The sequence below is a fragment of the Uranotaenia lowii genome, chromosome 1 (assembly GCF_029784155.1).
Source record: "Uranotaenia lowii strain MFRU-FL chromosome 1, ASM2978415v1, whole genome shotgun sequence".
Classification (NCBI taxonomy): domain Eukaryota; kingdom Metazoa; phylum Arthropoda; class Insecta; order Diptera; family Culicidae; genus Uranotaenia; species Uranotaenia lowii.
The window spans coordinates 125,432,906-125,452,217 of NC_073691.1; the positions used below are offsets into that span (position 1 = coordinate 125,432,906).

General features: G+C 37.9%; 1 protein-coding gene across 1 annotated transcript in view; it reads right to left on the reverse strand.

Moving 5' to 3' along the window:
* LOC129737902 (protein similar-like) overlaps positions 1 to 19,312 on the reverse strand; it is a 69,376-nt gene that overhangs the window by 41,163 nt on the left and 8,901 nt on the right. The window contains exon 3 of the mRNA XM_055729069.1: positions 10,073 to 10,704. Within this exon, the coding sequence (XP_055585044.1) occupies positions 10,073 to 10,704 (632 nt within the window). The remainder of the gene's footprint in view (positions 1 to 10,072; positions 10,705 to 19,312) is intronic.

The window sequence follows — 19,312 nt, forward strand, 5'->3', positions numbered from 1 at the left end:
GAGCTTTTCAATTCTGACCCCAGTGGTAAAAAGTTTGGTAAAAATGTTCAAACTTTTTCTAGATTTTCCCATAAATTTTAGAAGCAATTTACGAGAAAGATAATCAAAACAACAATATGAAACAATTTTGCTGACCGGGTTCATCTAACCAATTTGGCAGTGTAATCGAAATCAAACCAAAGACAACCCAGGAAACAATAAAAACAAAAGATCGGAGAGCACTACCGCTAAAAACAAACAAACGAACCCAGCAAAAATTCGTTGATATGAAGAGATAACGCTATCCATCGGTGGCTAAGCATTTGTCGATTATGCCAAGCGACGAACAACTTGCCGATTGAGAGAGTCATAGAAGGAGAAGGGAGGACGATTCGTCAAAATCGCTTAATCTGCCTATCTGATTACTGCGGCCAGAGCGGCATCAGCAACGGGTGCGTTCAATGGGAGTACTTTGGGGGTTGCACACTAGAAAATATGCCTCTAGATTTCCGATTTATATATTTTTTTTATTAACTTGAGAATTTGTTTTTCTATTGACAAATTCAATTTAATATTTTTCCTAACAATATGGATTTTTTTAAATCTAACAAAAAAAAATTTCTGCGTGTACGGAGCCACATTGTTTGGCCGAGCTTGGGGTACTAAATGCTAATGTTTAGTAGTTTGTTTTATGGTTTTTCGCAAGCACTGTTAATTCTGATTTTATTGAAGGAAGAGTGAAGCAAAAGAGGGACATAGAAAAAACTGACAGCTTTTATTTGACCATGAAAAAGGTAATTCAATTATGCGATTTCAGAGCAAAAAGATACGAAAAACCCAATTGAATATGGTTGACGACATAAAAAAAACTTTTTTCCAAGAGTCATTAATTTCAACATTTGAAATCAAAGATTCTAGAAATTCAACTCATATAAATTGTTAATTTAATGTACTCGAAGATGTGTGAATATAATCATTTTTGGATTGAATTTTCTTACCTTGAACATCTTAAGGTGCATTTACAGTTATTGTGAATGTGAAAATGGAAATATTTCTATCCGTCAAAAACTCGACTGTACTACATTTTATGATTGTGAAACTTGTTGCAATAGATGAGGAATAGTTGAAAGACTATTAACTGATTTCCTTTTGAAATTAGTTATATGTCAACTCTCCCAATTTTCACTGCTGAATGTTTTCCGCGTTCACTACCAATCCGCTCGAAGTGTAAAAGCACTGAGCGAATGCGAAAACGGAAAACGAACAAGTGTGGTGAATATAATTCTCTGTTGTTCTTGAAGGTTTTCGAAAGAATAATGTATGAAAGACTGTACAACGCCGCAAAACCGATAATTTCAGAAGCGAAAAGAATGAAAATGAATGCTCAGCTGTTTCAAACTTGCTAATCTACTCAGTAAATTTTTACCTCGATTTCCAGCAAAAAAAAAATGCTAGAAACGTTCAGCAATTCAAATTTTCGTTGAACACCAATCGGTTTCCTAATTGCTGGATTTTTCAGCATTCGGTTGTTTTTGTCATTTTTGCTGAAAAAATCAGCAATCGGTTTTCAAATTGCTGGACTTTCCAGCAATAGATCTAGTTTGCTGGAAAATCGTCATTCGAGTTGTCAAATTGGAGTATGTTTGTTTTCGTACACGCCAGCAACCAGCAAAATTTTGCTGGTTTCTAGCAAAAAAATTACAATTCTTATGAAGAACAATTAACATCAATAAATGATTGTTAACTCAGTTTACTATAATGCCAATAAAAAAAATCATAGACTGCCCACAACTGCTAAAAACATTAACACTTCTCTGGTTTATATCGTTGGTACAAGACTTTAAAACATGCCCGAAGAAAATTACGCATGTTGAATAGATTCAAAAGTTTTCAACCCACTTGAAATGACATTCAAAAAATCTATCTTTGCATAACAGAAAAGATTCTTCCTAATTATGTGTCACACGGAGAAATGCTTTATCCGCACAAAAATTGGATCTGATAAGCTCTAACACGGCTGCTGGCTTGGCCCAAATCTAGAGCTTGACTCTCAATTTGAATATTCAAATCAAATACAAAACTTGTGGTAGTGGCTTTGCAAAACCACTTCGGCCTAAGAAATGGAAATCCAATTCTATGATTTTAACAACTCTATTCAATGTGTCCGGGACCCAAATTCCCGGGTCTCCCCACGACAAAATCAGGCAAAGCTCATCCATACAATTACGCTTGATTGCCTGGAAAAGTGACAACAGTCAGGCTATTTCGGTTCGGAACGCCACCAATTCCGCACCCCTTCTTAGACTCAAAGTTGCAAAGCTGAGCTGGTGGAAAAGGGCAGAAGGTCCCGACCCCTGCCGCCCGGGGTTAACTTTGATCCTCTTCACATTCGCTGCTCGAAGGATGCCTCACTCGTAAGATTTGCCACCAACCAGGAACAAGATGGCCCCGTAGTAAAGTCCGTAATTTATCGCGTGTCGTCCTCGATGTTGGCCGCAGCCGGATCATTTTTCCGGTTATCCAAAATAATGAGCTCGACGACTCACTTCCTGAGGGTGTATGCTGTCTGCTGTTGCCCATTGAAGAAACGGAAGGAAACCCTCACGATGGGTGATTTTGCGTGACACCTAAGATAATGCCTCGTATGAGTGACAAGTGTGTGATTTGCACGTACGATGAAGGCAGCGAAGGTCATCTCCCGGTTTGATGGTTTCCTGCTATATTTTTTTTTATTTTGGCTACTCGTCTTGGTTGATTTTTTTTTATCCAAATCCTAAGTACACTGAATTCTTTTTTAAAACGACCTTTTACTAAACAATTTTATTTTGAACGACTTTTTTTTTCTCGGAATAAATAATTTTCGAACATGTCAAAAACAGGTGCTCGACATTCCGACTCTTTTCCAAATCATTTCTGGGTGGACAATTAGACCGAATGTAGCTACTTAACAGCATTTTATACCGAAATGGCTTTTATAAGACTTTCCGAAAGATCCGGCATAACCTTAGGAAAAAAAACCGTATCTAAAACGAATCTTTGAGCTTTCGGTGCAGTATGGTCAACTAGGTTGAAAATGATCAATATATAGTATAATAGTTAACTTTTCGGTTCTTTTAGCATATCATAGCCGGACTCATATGGGTTATGTGTGTGGCATTCCGAATTTGGTAACATCTAACCTGCACCGGTTACTTCCAGTTCAGTGTGTTAAAGAAGAGCAGAATCGTGAGGTGTATTTTACGGAGTGAAGTAAACCCGGTTTATAGTTCTGTTGCGTAGTTCCGGATATTACAGGTTGTTCCACATGTATATTCAAATATTTCTGCCAATTTTGAGATCTTTTGAACTAATCTCCAATCTTTTGAACTAACCGCAATGAGTTTTTGTGAAAAAGTTCTTGAACCTTGTCTTATGATGGTTCTAGTGAGCCACTGGTGATATAAAACGATAATTTCATAATGCATGGTGGTTGATATTACCAGCATCTTCGTGGATCTGGTTTCGATAATTGTTCAAAACAACTTGCAAACGGACGTGCAGTAGTGTGCGTAGACTCGCACCACCTCCAATGTATACAGGTTGGGCAAGATGTACTCAAGAGACGTACGAGGTGTACGTCTCGGTGGTCGAGGGGTTAGCGTGGTAAGACGGTGATCACTGGTCCACTGATGGCATGGGTTCGATTCCCATCTCGGTACTGGGTGTTAAATGTTAAACTTAAGTTGTCCGCGTCATTTATTCAGTCTGTAAAGCCTCAATCGGCTAAGACGGTGTATGTCTTTAAAAAAAAGAGAGGTAGTGACCACCTTGCTTCTCACCTAAAAATCTCCCAAGCAAATTGCGGTGGATGTAGCGTGCCATGTAGCGACTGTTTACCACGTGAAACGGTAGCGGGTAGTGGAAGAAAAAGGCCTGCACGCACTATAAAACTGGTTAAATTGTTTAAGACGAAAGACTGAATCGGAATCCTGTAAGATCAATACAGAGGCTGGCTAAGGAAGCAAATATCTCGAATTCTTTTTAGCAACATTTGGTAGGAGATGACTTAAATGCATAATCAAAAGAAGAGCAAAGCGTCATTTGATAACAGAACGAATTAAAACCCCGCGACTTGAGTGCTCGAAGCGATTTCTATCTAAGTTGAAGAAGAAGCAGCTGATCGTTGTGGTCTCAGACGAGAAATTTTTATCGAATGATCGGATCATTATATTTCACCCCAGAAGGCTAGGGATGTTGCAAAGAATATGAAATTCAAGTTTAGTACCAAGCATCCCGCCGGAGTCATGGTGAATATTTTGAAAATGGATTGAAGATGCCCCCGGTTACCATAAAAGCTGGAGTTACAGTTATTACTGAAGTCTACACGGATATTTTGAAGAATAAGGTGCTTCCGTGGATTCAGCCAAATTCGGTGAACGAGAGAATGTTGTTTTCCTACAAGATGGAGCTCATGCCATACCTCCCGGACCCAAATCTGGCTGGACAAGAATATTTATGAAATTTTGGCCGAAGGTTTATCGGCCTCCGAGCAGTTGAGCTTTGTGCCTCCTCGACTATTTGATATGGGCGAATGTTCAAGCGAAAGCCTGTCGATCTGTCGAAGGACTTGAATGCCAGAGGCCAGACTTGTAAACCATCGACATTTTCTCTGACAGTCGCACAGCCTGCTTTTATCAGTTTTATTGTTCGTCCCATCAAACGAATGCGACCGAAAACTTGCCGAACAGTCGACTACCATCAAACGAAACGACATTCATTCTTCTTTGTGTGATTGTCGAACGAAATTTCGTGTCTTGGTACACGAGAGGGATAATATGATGGTCAAACGACCATTATTCCCGACAGTTTACGACATCGCCTATCTTTTCACGCAGCAGAACTTACAGACTCAATAAGCAAATGCAATCTTTTCTATTCACTCCCTCCTGTTGAAAAAAAATTCGCCACTCTGCAGCGCCGGGTGATGTTTGGATGTGTTGGTCGAACAATGTGGAACGATTATCTCGATTATCTACGCAAGAGGGATGAAAGTCAAACGACTAACCACAAAAAAGATCAAAATTTCATTTTACATTTTTTTGCTCTCCGATCAAACGATTGCGCTCTCCACGATTGTCACGAACGATGTGTGATGGTAGTCTCCGAAAAAATTCAAACGATGGTGACCACTTACAAGCCTGCCAGAGGCTCATACTGTGAAGGTTTGCTCCCGATTCAAATCTTGCCTGGTGAAAGTAGTTAAGATCGAAAGTAAACACATCGAGTGATTGTTGCTTAATATGATTTTTGAAATTTTCTTATGTTAGTTGGCGTGATTAAGAGAAGAGGGTGGTGTGATTAAAACACAATTGCATGGTAAAAGTAGAATCAAAACTGAAATTTACCACAGCAAAAATCGCTTTTTTGGCATACTTATATACACAAACCAAAAACTTTTCATAACCGCACCTCAAGTTATCGCCTTTACAAGGTATCTTTTTCGATGTTAAGTAACAATGTGCGTTTGATTTGTGTGTTTGATTTTGTGTGTTTTTTTTTTTGATAATAAAATAGAGTTTTTCTTCGATGAGTTTTTAATTTTGTGAATTACTCAATCAGACAACTCCAAAATACAGAATTTTGAAAATCAAAGACCTTTTATTGAGTTTTGTGCGTCCTTCAGTCTATCATTCTAAGCTGGAATGAGCGAAAAAATACTCGCGATTGCTTTTACCAGAGGACACTATTTACGGCTTACGCTCGAGGACACAAAACCAACCCGCCAAAAAGTCGGTGAGCTGTCACTAATAGGATTAACGAACAAATTCCTAGGACCGTGTACCGGAACCACTACTCTAACTAAAGCTTCATACTTTAAACGGAGCGCGGCAAGAAAATAGCAAACTTGCTGAGACTGTCACTTCTGTGAAGTGACTATGTAGTTTACTTTACTACGTGCTGAATGTGACCATATTTTCGCCTGAAGCTAGACAACAACAAACCGACAGATTGGTGGATCCAGTGGCCATCGCCATTTTTTTCTTTAACCTCCATTTCGCTCCAGGAATGAGCAGTCGCGTAAAAGTAATATAACGTTAGAAAGTACTCGCTGATGGTGGGAACAGGCAGGCAGCACTTGGCAGAAAAATTATGCTAGACTTATTCTACTCATGTTCATATCACACCAGCCAAAAACGGAAACTGTTCGCTCGGTCGTCCAGGAAGGGAGGCTTGAATCGCTCCAGGAGCCGCCCTTGCTGCCAGGGCATAATGGAAAAAGCAATAAAAAATAATGGGATAATATGAAAATGAGATAGAATACCGGTCTGGTCTAATGCTTCGTGATTCAAAAAGGGTGCTTTTCTGTCTGTGTGAGGGGAGCGAACGATTTTATTTTCAACTTTCGATTTCTTGGGCCGGCTCTGGCACCAAGCTTTTCCCCCGGAAAATGGTTCCGACCGTGAGAAAAGAAACCAAAAGTGAGCACGTGTAGTATATTTGTTATATATATCTCGAATGAAAATCTGTGGGCTGCAAGGTAAGATGAAATACATTCCTTATAACCAGGAATAGGCCCTTGGACGAAATGAAAAAAAAAAAAACGGATCGAATCAGACCTTTTCCGGTGTTATCTATGTTCGAAATTATCATGTTGGAAATAGCAAGTCTATTAACGAAATTTATGATCATATACCTTCCATAACTTAGAAACTAGATTTTAAGATACAAAATAAAAATTAACGATATTTTTTCTCAATTTCAATGTTTATGTTTAATTTTAACTCCGAGAGATGTGCATTAGGGTGTGTTTTTTCCGTTGGCCCCGTACAAAAGTTTGTTATCCACATCCTAATCTACCATTTGGAGGGTGAGCCCCCAGATTCCCAGACATAATGCAATTTTGGGACACCCTTATGTGCATATGGCCAAATATCCTTTTTCATTTTTCACAAACAAACGCAAATTGCGCAACCAAATCAAAATTCAACGCTCAACAGAGTTTCACAATCGAGAAAGTGCATCTCACCGTTACAAACCTAAATCTGCAACTGCAAAGAGGTGTGATAAGTTTTGCACTGTCATTGAGTTCTTCAGGCCATAACCACTCGATGATAGTGGCAAAAAACAAAAAAAAGGCAATGATCAAAAGCAACAATCTCACAGCAAATGAGAAACAAAAAAACGCCTTCCTTTTTTGGCTCTGCGTGACTGGTCTAAAAACGGAAGCCGCTCCTGGTCTGCCTGACTACAAGTCCAAGCGAATGGCAACAACGACGACGCATGTTTCATCGGTTCACAGACAATGCGACGTTACACAGAGATATGCTACTTTTACTTCAATTTTTGGGAATTTTGAGCGATACATCAGTCCGACTGAGTCTCCTCATCCATCAAATCAGCAACGTGAAGATTTTTTTCTCCTTTGTTTTATTTTCCAAACTAGGTTGTTGAAAACATGTAAAAATTAGCAGCCACTATGTAAGAAATTTTCAATGTAAATTTTTCTTTTGTGACTTTTCATGGCTTTATGAACTAAAACCGGTAAGAATGCGATTCCTTTTTTCCTCTCAACCTGATAATATAATAAGGAAAAAACTTCCACTCACTTGCACTACCCAAAAAAAAATTCCCAACGGAGATAGAGTAGTTCATCGATTTTTCATCATTCATGATTTTCGCTCCCAGATACCCACTGATGGAGGCGGCGCCGATGATGATTTTCTGGCGTGGTCTCCCCATCATCAGAGGACGAACGCCGGGAATGTAGTCGAACATTTTTTCCGAATGAAGATTGAGCGAAACACGGGAATGCTTTGAGCTCGAGTGCTCGTGCAGTATACCAAGAGCGATCGGCGAGGGTTTGGCAAAAATTGATAATTTTATGGATTTGCCATGAAAATTTATATAAATAGCCGGTCGCCAAATACAGCCTTTATCAGTGGTGCATTAGGCAGAGACGATGGAAGAAAAGTAATCAAAGTACTTTCGGAGAGTGTTTTTTGAACATGAAGTCATAAATAATCTTCGAAATACATTGTTTTGTTTTTCTGTTAGGTACTTCGTTGGAAGTACTGAACATTATGCTCGAAAGTCTTAAAACAAGAATCATTATTGTATATTGCACTCATATTTTATAATTTTTAAATGATTTTATTCATCGATGAAATTATTTTTTCTACGTGATTTCAACACTTGCCGGACCAAATACGAGAAATCTCGTTTTTTTTTCGCTTGCGCAAATGTGCATAACTCAAATTTTATAAATTTAATCAAGAAACTTTATTCTACAAATTTGAACACAATCGTTTCGGCGACTCTAAAGATACTTAATTTGTCAGTGTTTCGCGACTTAGATTTCTTTGCGGTCCTTAATGTGTTAATGAATGTTTGTAATTTTTTTTTCGAATTTTTTTTGTATTTTTTATATTTTATTTTTTTTTGAAATTTTAGGTATTTTTTTTAATTGTAAATTGTTTTTCATTTTCATTATTGCTGCGAAAACGTTTTCATGAGTAAATTTGAACTTTAAGGATTGTGTGGAAAAATTGAATATTTTGTACTGAAAAATCAACATCATTTTTGTTTCTTCTGTGGAACCAAGCCTGCTTATGTTTTTTGTGCCAATTTATAAATTTCTTAAAGGAAATTTTCCGCTGAACAACTTTATCGAAGACTGTAACTTCGTACTTTATTAGACAAAAGGTTATTAGGTGTTGAGTGGGGTGTGCCTTTTGGCATTGATAAATAATAAATTCAATTTACACCACTGCTGGGTGCCTAGCGAGGTATTACAAGACTACTTTTCATGCAATACTTCGCGAGGCTCCAGCAGTGATGTCAATTGAATTTATTTTTTTTCAATGCGAAAAGACATACTCCTGTTTAACAGCTAATATCTTTTTTGCCTAGTAAGAAACGAACTTACGATCTTCAACAATGTTGTTCAACGGAAAATTTTCTTCAGGAATTTTATACATTGGCACAAAAACCTTCAACTGGATCGGTTCCAAAGAAGAAACAAAAATGACGTTGATTTTTCAGTACAAAATATTCAATTTTTCCAAACAAACCTTAAAGTTCAAATTTACTCATGTAAACGTAACTTAAAAATTCTGCAAAAAACCATGGATGAGTTTTGAACCAAAACAAAGCTTTTAGTGTCTTTTCTTAACTCGTTATTCGAATTACACGTTGACGTTTTGGAGCTTTAAACACTATCCAGAAAGAATTTGAATTGTTTAGCAATAAGCTGTAACGAGAATTCAATTAAAATTGATGGTTTTTCTTTAATTTTTGAAAGTGACAAAAAAAAATCAGTTTTTATGTCGTAAACAGAAATTTTCTTTTTCTCTTGTTTTAAGAATATGTTACATTAAAACATAAAAATGGCAACAGTGTAGACTAAAATATTGAAATTATTATCTCATTAGCTTCAAACCTGAAAATTGTTTTCATTTCAAAGGTGACACCTCAATAATTTGAAATTTTATGCAAAAACAGACTTGAACTTTAAGCAATTGTTTTTTTTTTCATCAAAATTAAGAGTAAATGTACACTAAAAAGACGTTTTTTTTTGTGACTAAAGATGTGGTTTTGCCACTGACCATACTGACTGGACACTTGATTTCGTTTTCTGGATAATTTTTCCAGCAGTACGCAATATCGATTCCAGAGCGCGCATCGATCGATTTGAAGAAATACTATCCCAGTTAGGAAATGCCACCCCACTTGCCACAAGATTTGTTGATGTTCTCATCATTTAACAATCAATTTAGTTATAAATAAGATATTTTTTTAAAAATCAGGACAAATCAGGACATTTTAAGGGCCATTTATAAAACAATCAGGACGGTCTCTCGAAAATCAGGACAAATCCTGAAAAATCAGGACACCTGACACCCTGTGTCAGTGTGATCAGTGGTATTGCCTTTATAAACTTTTGCTATAATTAATTTTTATTTTAGAATACTCATCTACCACATTCCAAACTTTGTTTTGTCCCTGTAACTTTTTTCGGATAATCATAGGGAAGTATTGTAATTGAAAAAAAAATGTTCTGTCATTTGTGTACCTTGGTAAAAGAACAATAGAAAAAAAAGAGGGCGGTACTCACTTGTTAATCCTGGCTCCTCTTCAGAGAACATCAAGAACCCTTTGTTCATATCTTCCGTTCGAGGGGCGAATATCTTCTCGGTGGCGTGTTTCGGTTTGTTGTTGTTGCTGTTGTTCGGAAGTGTCACAAACAACTTGGCCGTCACCGATTGAGGTACCTTACGTGAAGCAGCAGCTGAGTTACTGATGTTACTGGAGGTTGATTGAGGGTTGATTTGCTTTCTGCTGGCAGCAGTGACAGTTGTTGTTGAGTTGAAAATCGAGGCTGTCACTGAAACTGGACGTGACACTACTGCTGCTGTTACAGTGTTCGTCGCAGCAAGCGGGGTTGGGGCAAGTTTTCTGGAATCGTTATGCAGTTCTGTGAGTTGTTGCACTTCACTGGGCGTTTTCTTCGGTTTCAGCTGCGGTTTATCGCCAAGATCACTGACAACCGTATTGCTATGGTTAATATTTTCCTTGAGCACTTTATCACTACTGCTATTCTTCACAACGATCGATGCCGGCTTGCAGATTGCGGCCGCTGGCTGTGCTGTTAGATCCGGAACAACAGCCTCGCCGGTTGTTGATTTCTGTTGTTGGCGTGCTTCCAGCTGAGCACACGAGTATATTTCATCTTTGTTCTCTACACCACTGTGAAAAATTGGGAAATTTCTACAATTAAAACACCGTATTTCACGACTACAAATTCTTCCGTTGGCCGTTTAAACACTACCGAACATTCCCGGGATGCGTGCTTCACTAACGATGCACCTTTTCTTCGTCTATTATATCGAGACTAACGAATTCGAAACGTGAGCGGAAATAAACATAAAACATAGTTACATAGTTCATCTGTGAGGAGGTTATTGGACTACACACTGCATAAAACAACCATGATTTTAAGGCAACATCGTCGAAGATGGAGTTATGTTATGAGCGAAACATTTTCCGCTGGATACCCTTCGTTTGACGTTGGAGGGAACGTGCTTCCTCCCAAAAAAAACTTGGTCGAAAGTAAAGTTTCCGGCGCTCGTGTGTTTGCCTGTGTGCAGAGCACGAGTTTATCCGTGAGTTTAATTCTTCTCGTTCTGGTTTCGTGACAACCACCCACAAAGCTAGCATTCATTTAACCTGGTCCCGGGTTTTCGCGAAAAAGGGGATTATTATTCGGCTTTTGTCTGACGTTCCGAATTTTTTATTTATGATAGGCAAATGGTGGCGAATTATTTATTCGAGTATTTGAGCTCATAAAGCAGTTGCTGTTTGGTGGTTCAGTGACCTACATAAAAATGTGCATCGTTTAAGTTTTATATTTGTCTTTTTTTCTGCTGAAATTCCACTGCTCCCCGGGATTGATCAATTTGAAACGTTCTTCGGCTGAGCAGTTTCCAATCTACCGACACTCTAGTGACCCTGTTTCCCAGGAATTTTACCACCAACTACCGAATCGCACAAAAGACAAGGAGCTAGAATCATTGGTCCATAGATCACCCACATCGGCCACATTAAGGTTTCAAGAAGGTGAAGCGGGAAAGGTGGGCGGGATCTGGGGTAGGACACAAACTTTCCCTTTCGTACAGTTGGTGGCTCCGAATAACGAAAAGTATAGAAGAGTAAAAGAAAAATTTCAGAAACGATAGGAAAAAAGAAGAACAGATCCATTTCGGTACCTACATACATCCGTACAGATTCGGATCCACCGTCCGTCGTTGGTTACGGAATGCTGACTTTTCTTCTTCGTCCGTCTCCGCCTGGGATCAGTCTTTTCTCGGGAGAAAGACTATTTTTAGTGAATGAACGAAAATGGCGATGGTGGCAGCCCGCGGTCTTTCGGTTCCTCCGCTTTGGACGAGTACCTACTATGTAGTAGGTACATTCATTCGCAGGAGGTGGATAAGAACCAGCTTCTTCTGCCATTGCATACTGTCTCTTTCTGAATTTTTGGGAAATCGATTTTCCCTGGGATGGGACTTCATAGGAATTTCTTTGGACGAAAATGGTGTTGATAAATAATAATAATAATAATCAATATTCATTAGATGCCTTTCGATCAATTGAGATGTAAGCGTAAAATATAAAGTTTGTTCAGTAGGCTTATTGTAGATTCATCGAGACTCACAATGATGAGCTGAAAGGTCAAGGCAAAGATTTGAAATAATCTTCAACAAATTTAGTTGTTTGATTTTATATCCGATAGCACTAAATTAATCAAATATCATCTAAATGTCACTTTCTCCACCTTTCTCTAGTAAAACAGTAGAATCCTGCACTCATGCTTTAAGTCTGATCTGTTTAACGAGAGAAAGTTAGTTTTAGTGTGGGGCGAAAGGATGCTTTTGGACCTCCAGGACAGGCATCATATTTTTTTAAAGGCACTACGGCGAATGTAGCATGGAGGGTGGTCAAGACATTGGGTGGGTGTAAGAATAAAGGGTGTCCCACATCAAATATCATCACGTTGAAAACGCTTGTTAAATCTACCCATTGGGTATTTTAGCTAGAAATTCGCACAATACTCCGAAAGATGAAAAAACCACTCAAAGAGAAACGATGCAAATTTATTTTCAGCAAACTTCAGAAAAATACTAAACTCCTTCAAGAGGACGTCGAAAAACAACTTGTTGCCGTCCTGTAACTGAAAGTTTTCGAATAAGTCGTTACTTCGCAGTTCTAAGAATCAACTGAAGAAGATTTGAGGACCTAATAGTAGTTTTGTTAGTGGTTAAGACCCACAAGCATGTTCAAGCACAGTTTCAAGAAAAAATCTCTGTACTTCGATTACGAATTCATGACCAAAACTATTTTCCAGTGTTTGTTTTCATTAATGCTATTTTATTAGATCAATGATAAAATCTATAAACATAAAAATGAATTTCTGTCTGTCTGTTCTCTACATATATACTGAAAAACTACTGAACCGATTTGCGTGAAACTTGGCAGATGGGGATATTGGAGGCCGGGGAAGGTTCCTATAATATTTTGGAACCCCTCCCTCTTCTTGGAAACGGGGAGGGGGTCTCTCATATAAAAGTAATTAGTCTTCATAACTCGAAAACTGATCATGCAAATGGAACCAAATTTGGCATGCGAGAGCAAGTGGGTGGGAAGCATGTTTAAAGATGGTTTGAGACTCCTCTCTCTTTCCAGTGTGGAGATAGAACTTTTTTTTTTCAAGGGAGTTTAACAAACATGGTCATTCTTCCCTAAAAGGAGATAGAACAGGAGGAGAGGCCTCCAATATAATCAAGCAAATGGAACCAAATTTGACATGGTAGGGTAATTGGTTAGAAAGGTTTCTATGATTATTTGGGACTCCATCATCTTTGATTGGAGAGATAAAAAAGGGGGAAAGGGTCTTCCTTACAATTTAATGCATTATTCGATAACTATAATTATGCAAATGAATCCCATATCCCTATTTAACTCCCTAATAACTAATATGTGTAATAAGATTCGATGTTACGATAAAGTTTTTCAGTGGAAAATTTTCTTAAGAGAGTTTATAAATTGGCACAAAACCATTAGCAGGCTCGGTTCCTCAGAAGAAACAAAAGCGATGTTATTTTTTCAGTACAAAATACTGTATTTCCCATAAAAAATAAAACTTCTAATTTATTCATGTAAACGTTACTTACAAATTCAGAAAAAACCATGGATGTGTTTCGAACCAAAACGAAGCTTTTTAGACTCCAGAGTTTGAGAAATTAAAAAATGACCCCAAATCGACTCAGTATTCTGTACCTACAACAAATTCTTTATGAGAAAACCAATGCGAAGAAAATTATAACCACATTTTCAAATTTAAAAAATCCAAATGCAACCAAATGAGAAACTTTTTTACCCCGATCCTGGAATATTTTTCGTAATTTTCGTTTACTTGAAATACTTTTGACAATACAAATGCAGCAAATCTTATTAATGGATTGCTTCCATATGAATAAACTTTGGGAAATCAATACCGTACCAAGTGAGAAGTGTCATAAACAAATATTTTCCATTCATGACACCTAGACCTCTTTTCGGAACATATGGCACCCATTAATTTAGAATGAGTATGTGATAGCGCCCGGTCATGACAAATGGCGTTCACACCACAACAGAGACTGGGAGCTTTGTTGTTTTTTCTCCTATCTTCCTTTCTATTTTTTCACTCAACCATCTCGGGTTGGTGAAATGACCGGTGATAACCCCCGAGTCTTTTTTTGTTGTTGTTGGCCAAAATACATCAGTGAGTTAATGTTTGTGAAGCAAATGTGAAATATGCTCACTGATCAACAGCTGCCACACTACTTATGTACATGTAGACTGGGGGTGCATGCAGTCCTCTAGCGCTCGAAATCTACAGAATAATATGAAGAAAGCACCTGGTGACTGATGACGAGTTGGTCACTCGGTCACACGCGTTTGTCACGACTCGCACGACGGATAACGCCAAAGCTGTTTTCCGTGAATTTTTTCACTTGAATAGTGTTTAAAATACATTCGATTAGAGCAGACAGAAAAAATATTAAATATAGTATTTGGCGATTTATCTGTGTGTTTTATGCTCTGGATTCCACAAATGCACCTGTTGTACCCCGCTTTTTTCTCATAAATAGGAAAATCAATCCATCGACTATCGGTATGGCGCAACTCATTGGGAAAATAAAGTGAAAAATAAACGGACAGTCGGTTACAGATTAAAGAGCGGTTTATTTATATCAACGTGCCACGTCTCCCACCCAAAAAAAACCTACAGTATGGAATGTGAAAAAAGGAAAAATAAAGAAACGGGTAACCACTACGTGGAACTGGGGAGTGACAATTCAGTGAAACATACAGATGAAATGCATGAAGCAAAGAAAAACATTTAAAGTAAAAATAAACGATCGCCGTTTTCGTTCAATTGAACTCCGGATCGCGTTGATGGCCGATGGTTGATGATGCGCTTTATTACTGCTGCCATTTTTGTTGTTTTTTGTCAGTTCTTCATCTCGTTTCGTTCTTTATTGAAATCGAGCCGCTGTATTCTAATTGAACCATGTTGAACCGCTCGCTCGGTTAGTGGGGCTGATTCGAATCCGTTCCGCTCGCTCTTGACAACGCTTTAATTTGACACCTCTTCTATGGTGTTTGAGAAGCAATGAGGATCACTTTTACTAAGGTGGTGCAAGAGAACGCATACCATTGCACGTCTGAGATAAAAAAAAGAAAAAACAAAAAAGCCTGAGTCGCGACGCGCCGTTGTCAAGGAGCTTCATTTATCCTAGACAAAATGCGTCTTGAAAATTGTCTATAGTGACGTCACGTCACTTTTGTCATGGTAACTATGTTTACGATGGGAAAACCTTCTTAGGTATTACATTTGCAACGTTTCTTTCTTATTACCTCTCTTTCCATTACATTGTTAGAGAAGAGCATATTTTTTAAAGCTTTTATCCCAAGTAACAATTTAAGTCAGCTGGTGGTCAGCTAAGTTTCGTTACGACGAGTCGAGATTTAAGGTAAAATGCGTATGAAATAGTATCTTAGAATAAATGCGCCTCGCAAATCTGATGGTCAATCATGATACAATTGATGGAAAATGGGCTTGAAAAAATATTTTCAAATACTTGCATTGTGAATCCATCAACATGGCATCATTTTGTGCCCTTCGATTTTGCAACGAAAATGGCGTTAGTAAATTCAATACTAAATAGCTTTTTAACGGTCAGATAAATGGCTAGTTAGTTTTATAATAGTTTAATGAAAGCCATATAAAAAGCTTAAATTTGAAGTTTCTCTCGCAAGCCAACCAATTACACGCTTAGGATGAGTTCCTCATTTCCGAGTTGTTAATCATTACTACAATAAATGAGGACAGACTTTTTGAATGAAAAGGAGTTGGTTGTGAAAGACCCGTGGAATAAACAATGAGTTGAAGTCGAATTTCGTTGTCTGACGCTGTCTAATAATCCAAGATGGCGGCTTCAGCTGAACTTTTAAATGTTGTAAATGACCTCAACAATATTGGTGTTGGGTGGAAGAGCTAAACGAGTAGAAGTCGAATTTCGCTGTCTGACGCCATCTTGAAATCCAAGATGGCGGCATCCACTCAATTTTAAATGCTGTAAATGACAAAAAGTCGCATTAAACCACCACTACATGGGTGTTGGGTGAAAGGTAAACGAGTAGAAGTCGAATTTTTTTCCGACGCCATCTTGAAATCCAATATGGCGGCTTCCGCTGAACTTTAAAATGCTGTTAATCACTGGGAATCAAATGAAACCCCCACAATATGAGTATTAAGAGAAATAGCTTAACCAGTAGAAGTCAAATTTCGCTATCAAACGACATCATGAAATCCATGATGGCGGCTTCCACTGAACTTTAAAATGCTGTTAATCACTGAAAATCGCAGGAAAGCCCAATAATATGGGTATTTGGTGTAAGGGATAAACTAGAAGAAGTTGAATTTCGCTAACGGACGCCATCTTGAAATTCAAGATGGCGGCTTCCACTGAACCTTAAAACGCTATCATCAATAAAAATCGCATAAAATTCCCACAATATGGCGGCTTCCACTGAACATAAAAATGATTTTACCACTGGAAACCGCATGAAACCCTCAGATTATGGGTATTGAGTGAAAGGATTAAACTAGAAGAAGTCGGTTTTCGCTATCTGACGCCAGCATCAATCCAATATGGCGGCTTTTTTCTTGGGAAATTTTGGCCTGCAGTCTATTTAAGAGCGAAAACGACACTTTTGGTCCCTGAAGAAGATCCAAAACGGATTGAAACGTTGGATACATGAAACAAAAATCGTTTTCGCTCTAAGACTGCAAGCCGAAACTTTCCAAAATGATGGCGGCTTCTCGTGATACATTCACGATACGGTGTATTAGGTGAAAGGGCTACACGATTAGAAGTCGAATTTCGTTGTTCGATGCTATCTTGAAAGCCAAGATGGCTCAGCTTAGCCTTTTCACCCAGTACCCATGAAGTTACGGTTTAATGCAATTTTTTGTCATTTACAGCATTGAAAGTTCAGCGAAAGCCGCCATCTTGTATTGCAAGATGGCGTCAGATAGTGAAATTCGACTTCTACTCGTTTAGCCCTTTCACCCAATTCCAATATTGTTGAGGTTTCGTGCGATTTGAAGTCATTTTCAACATGTTAAAGTTCAGCGGAAGCCGCCATCTTGGATTTCAAGATGGCGTCAGATAACGAAATTCGACTTCTACTGGTTGATCTCTTTGAACTAATACCCATATTGTAAGGGTTTTATGCGATTTTCAGTAATTTAAAGTCATTTTCAAGTTTAGTTATAGCCGCCATATTGGATTTTAATATGGCGACGGACAACGAAATTCGACTTCTACTCGTTTATCACTTTCACCTAATAACCATATGTTTCATGATATTTTCAGTAAATTAGCTTTGGAAATAAAAGCGGAAGCCGCCATCTTGAATTAATGATTGCGTCAAGCAAAACAAAAATTCCGACTTTTCTGGCCCTTACACTCAACACTCATATTGTAGAGATATTCATACCACTTCCGGTAATTTGAAGTTTTCGATGATTTCTATATATATTTTTTTATTTTAACTCAAAACCAACACACCAACCAACATCAAAAATGTGTAAATACGGGAATTCCAATTCAAAAATATGCTATCTAATTTCAGCATGTTCTGTTTTGACATCTTGATCGAGAACTGTCACTTAGTTTTATGGCGGTTTGATGATCAAGCATAGAGTGCTATTATAGAACATGCAAAAGAAAGCTTGGAGCAAACTTCTAAGTTTGTGTTTTATTATAGTTTAAACAGAGCATTCATATCTCTTTCAAAATAACCTAAACAGTACCTATGTTTAATAAAAGCTTTATTAGCTTTTTCAAAACTATCTGTAAACATATAGTCGATGAACCGTCTTGAAACGAGCTGCACAAAAAATGCCATAATTAAACCATAATAAAACATCCTAATGCTAGTTAGCATAATCTGTTTTTCTTGGGATAGTAGTTATGATCATGAGACTTATCAATTTTACTACGCACAAAGTATATCAACACATCCTTTCATTTTACTAAAACGCAGTCGAATTTATTATGCGCAGCCAAATTTAGCACAATGCGTGAGGTATTTAAAACTTTTTATTTATTTGTTGTTCATTCGAAACAAGGATATATCTAGTAGTTTTACTATGCTTTTCTTTTGAGTGTAGGTTCCTTGAGAGGTGGTCACGTGATTTTTGATTACATCCCGGCACATTACTCTCGAAAGTTTCTTTCATCTGGAAGCCTGGTATCAATGAGTTTCCAGTCCAATTCTGCTTAAAAACTCCTCTGAGTCCCCTCGTAATGCCTACACTCATCATACTTTGAAGTAAGATACAAGCAAAATTGAATGCATGTGAAATTCTCACCCTGAGCAGTTTTAATTTTTTATGGATTTAAATAAGAAATATTATGGAACAAAATACATTATACTACAATTCCAAAAGGCTCATTGATAAATCAAACAGCTCAATCGTTTTCATACTGGTATGGTATAAAAAGTTTCCCAAAACACGATCCACTGACGGCAGGCACAAGCACGCCAGAAAACGGTTCGCGTTCTGGTGACGAAAAAAGAAACGAACCAAATTAAAAACAATTAAATCCATTATATAATTCGCGGGCTGACGTGAGCTGCTGATGATGATTCGGGATGGATGCCTGTGCTGTGGTGAGTCCCAATCAAACCACCACCACACGTTCATATGCAAATGATGATGGTGATGCCGAGGTGCTATGGATGTGGGGTTGATTAAATTTAAAGTCCGTAAGATTCGGCTAGTGAATTTGAATGACGCTTTTTTATAATTTTTTTTTCTTGAACTATGGCTTGTTGTTTGTTGAATGAAAGCTGCCCTAATCGGTGGCTGTCAAGAAAATTAGACGACTCATGAGAGAGACACAACATTAATCGAAAATGGTAACTGATAGTGCTTGACTTTCTTATGAACCTTTTTCTTGCTTTGGTAATCTATTGCACTTTTTTTTTCTAAATTTTGAAAAATAATTCTTGAAAATTTTTTATAACAAATCAGACAAAGAGTACCTTCAAATTTCGTTACGGCTGGTTTGTTTAAGCAAGCATTTTTTTCTCGTGGTTCCGGACCACCAATTTTCAAAAGATTTTATTGTTCGTTTCGTGCAACGAATGAAAGATTTTTTGTGATTTTTGCAGCTGAGCCACAAACGAGCGTCGAGTAAGCGAAAAGTTAAACCACCAAATTCGAATCAACACA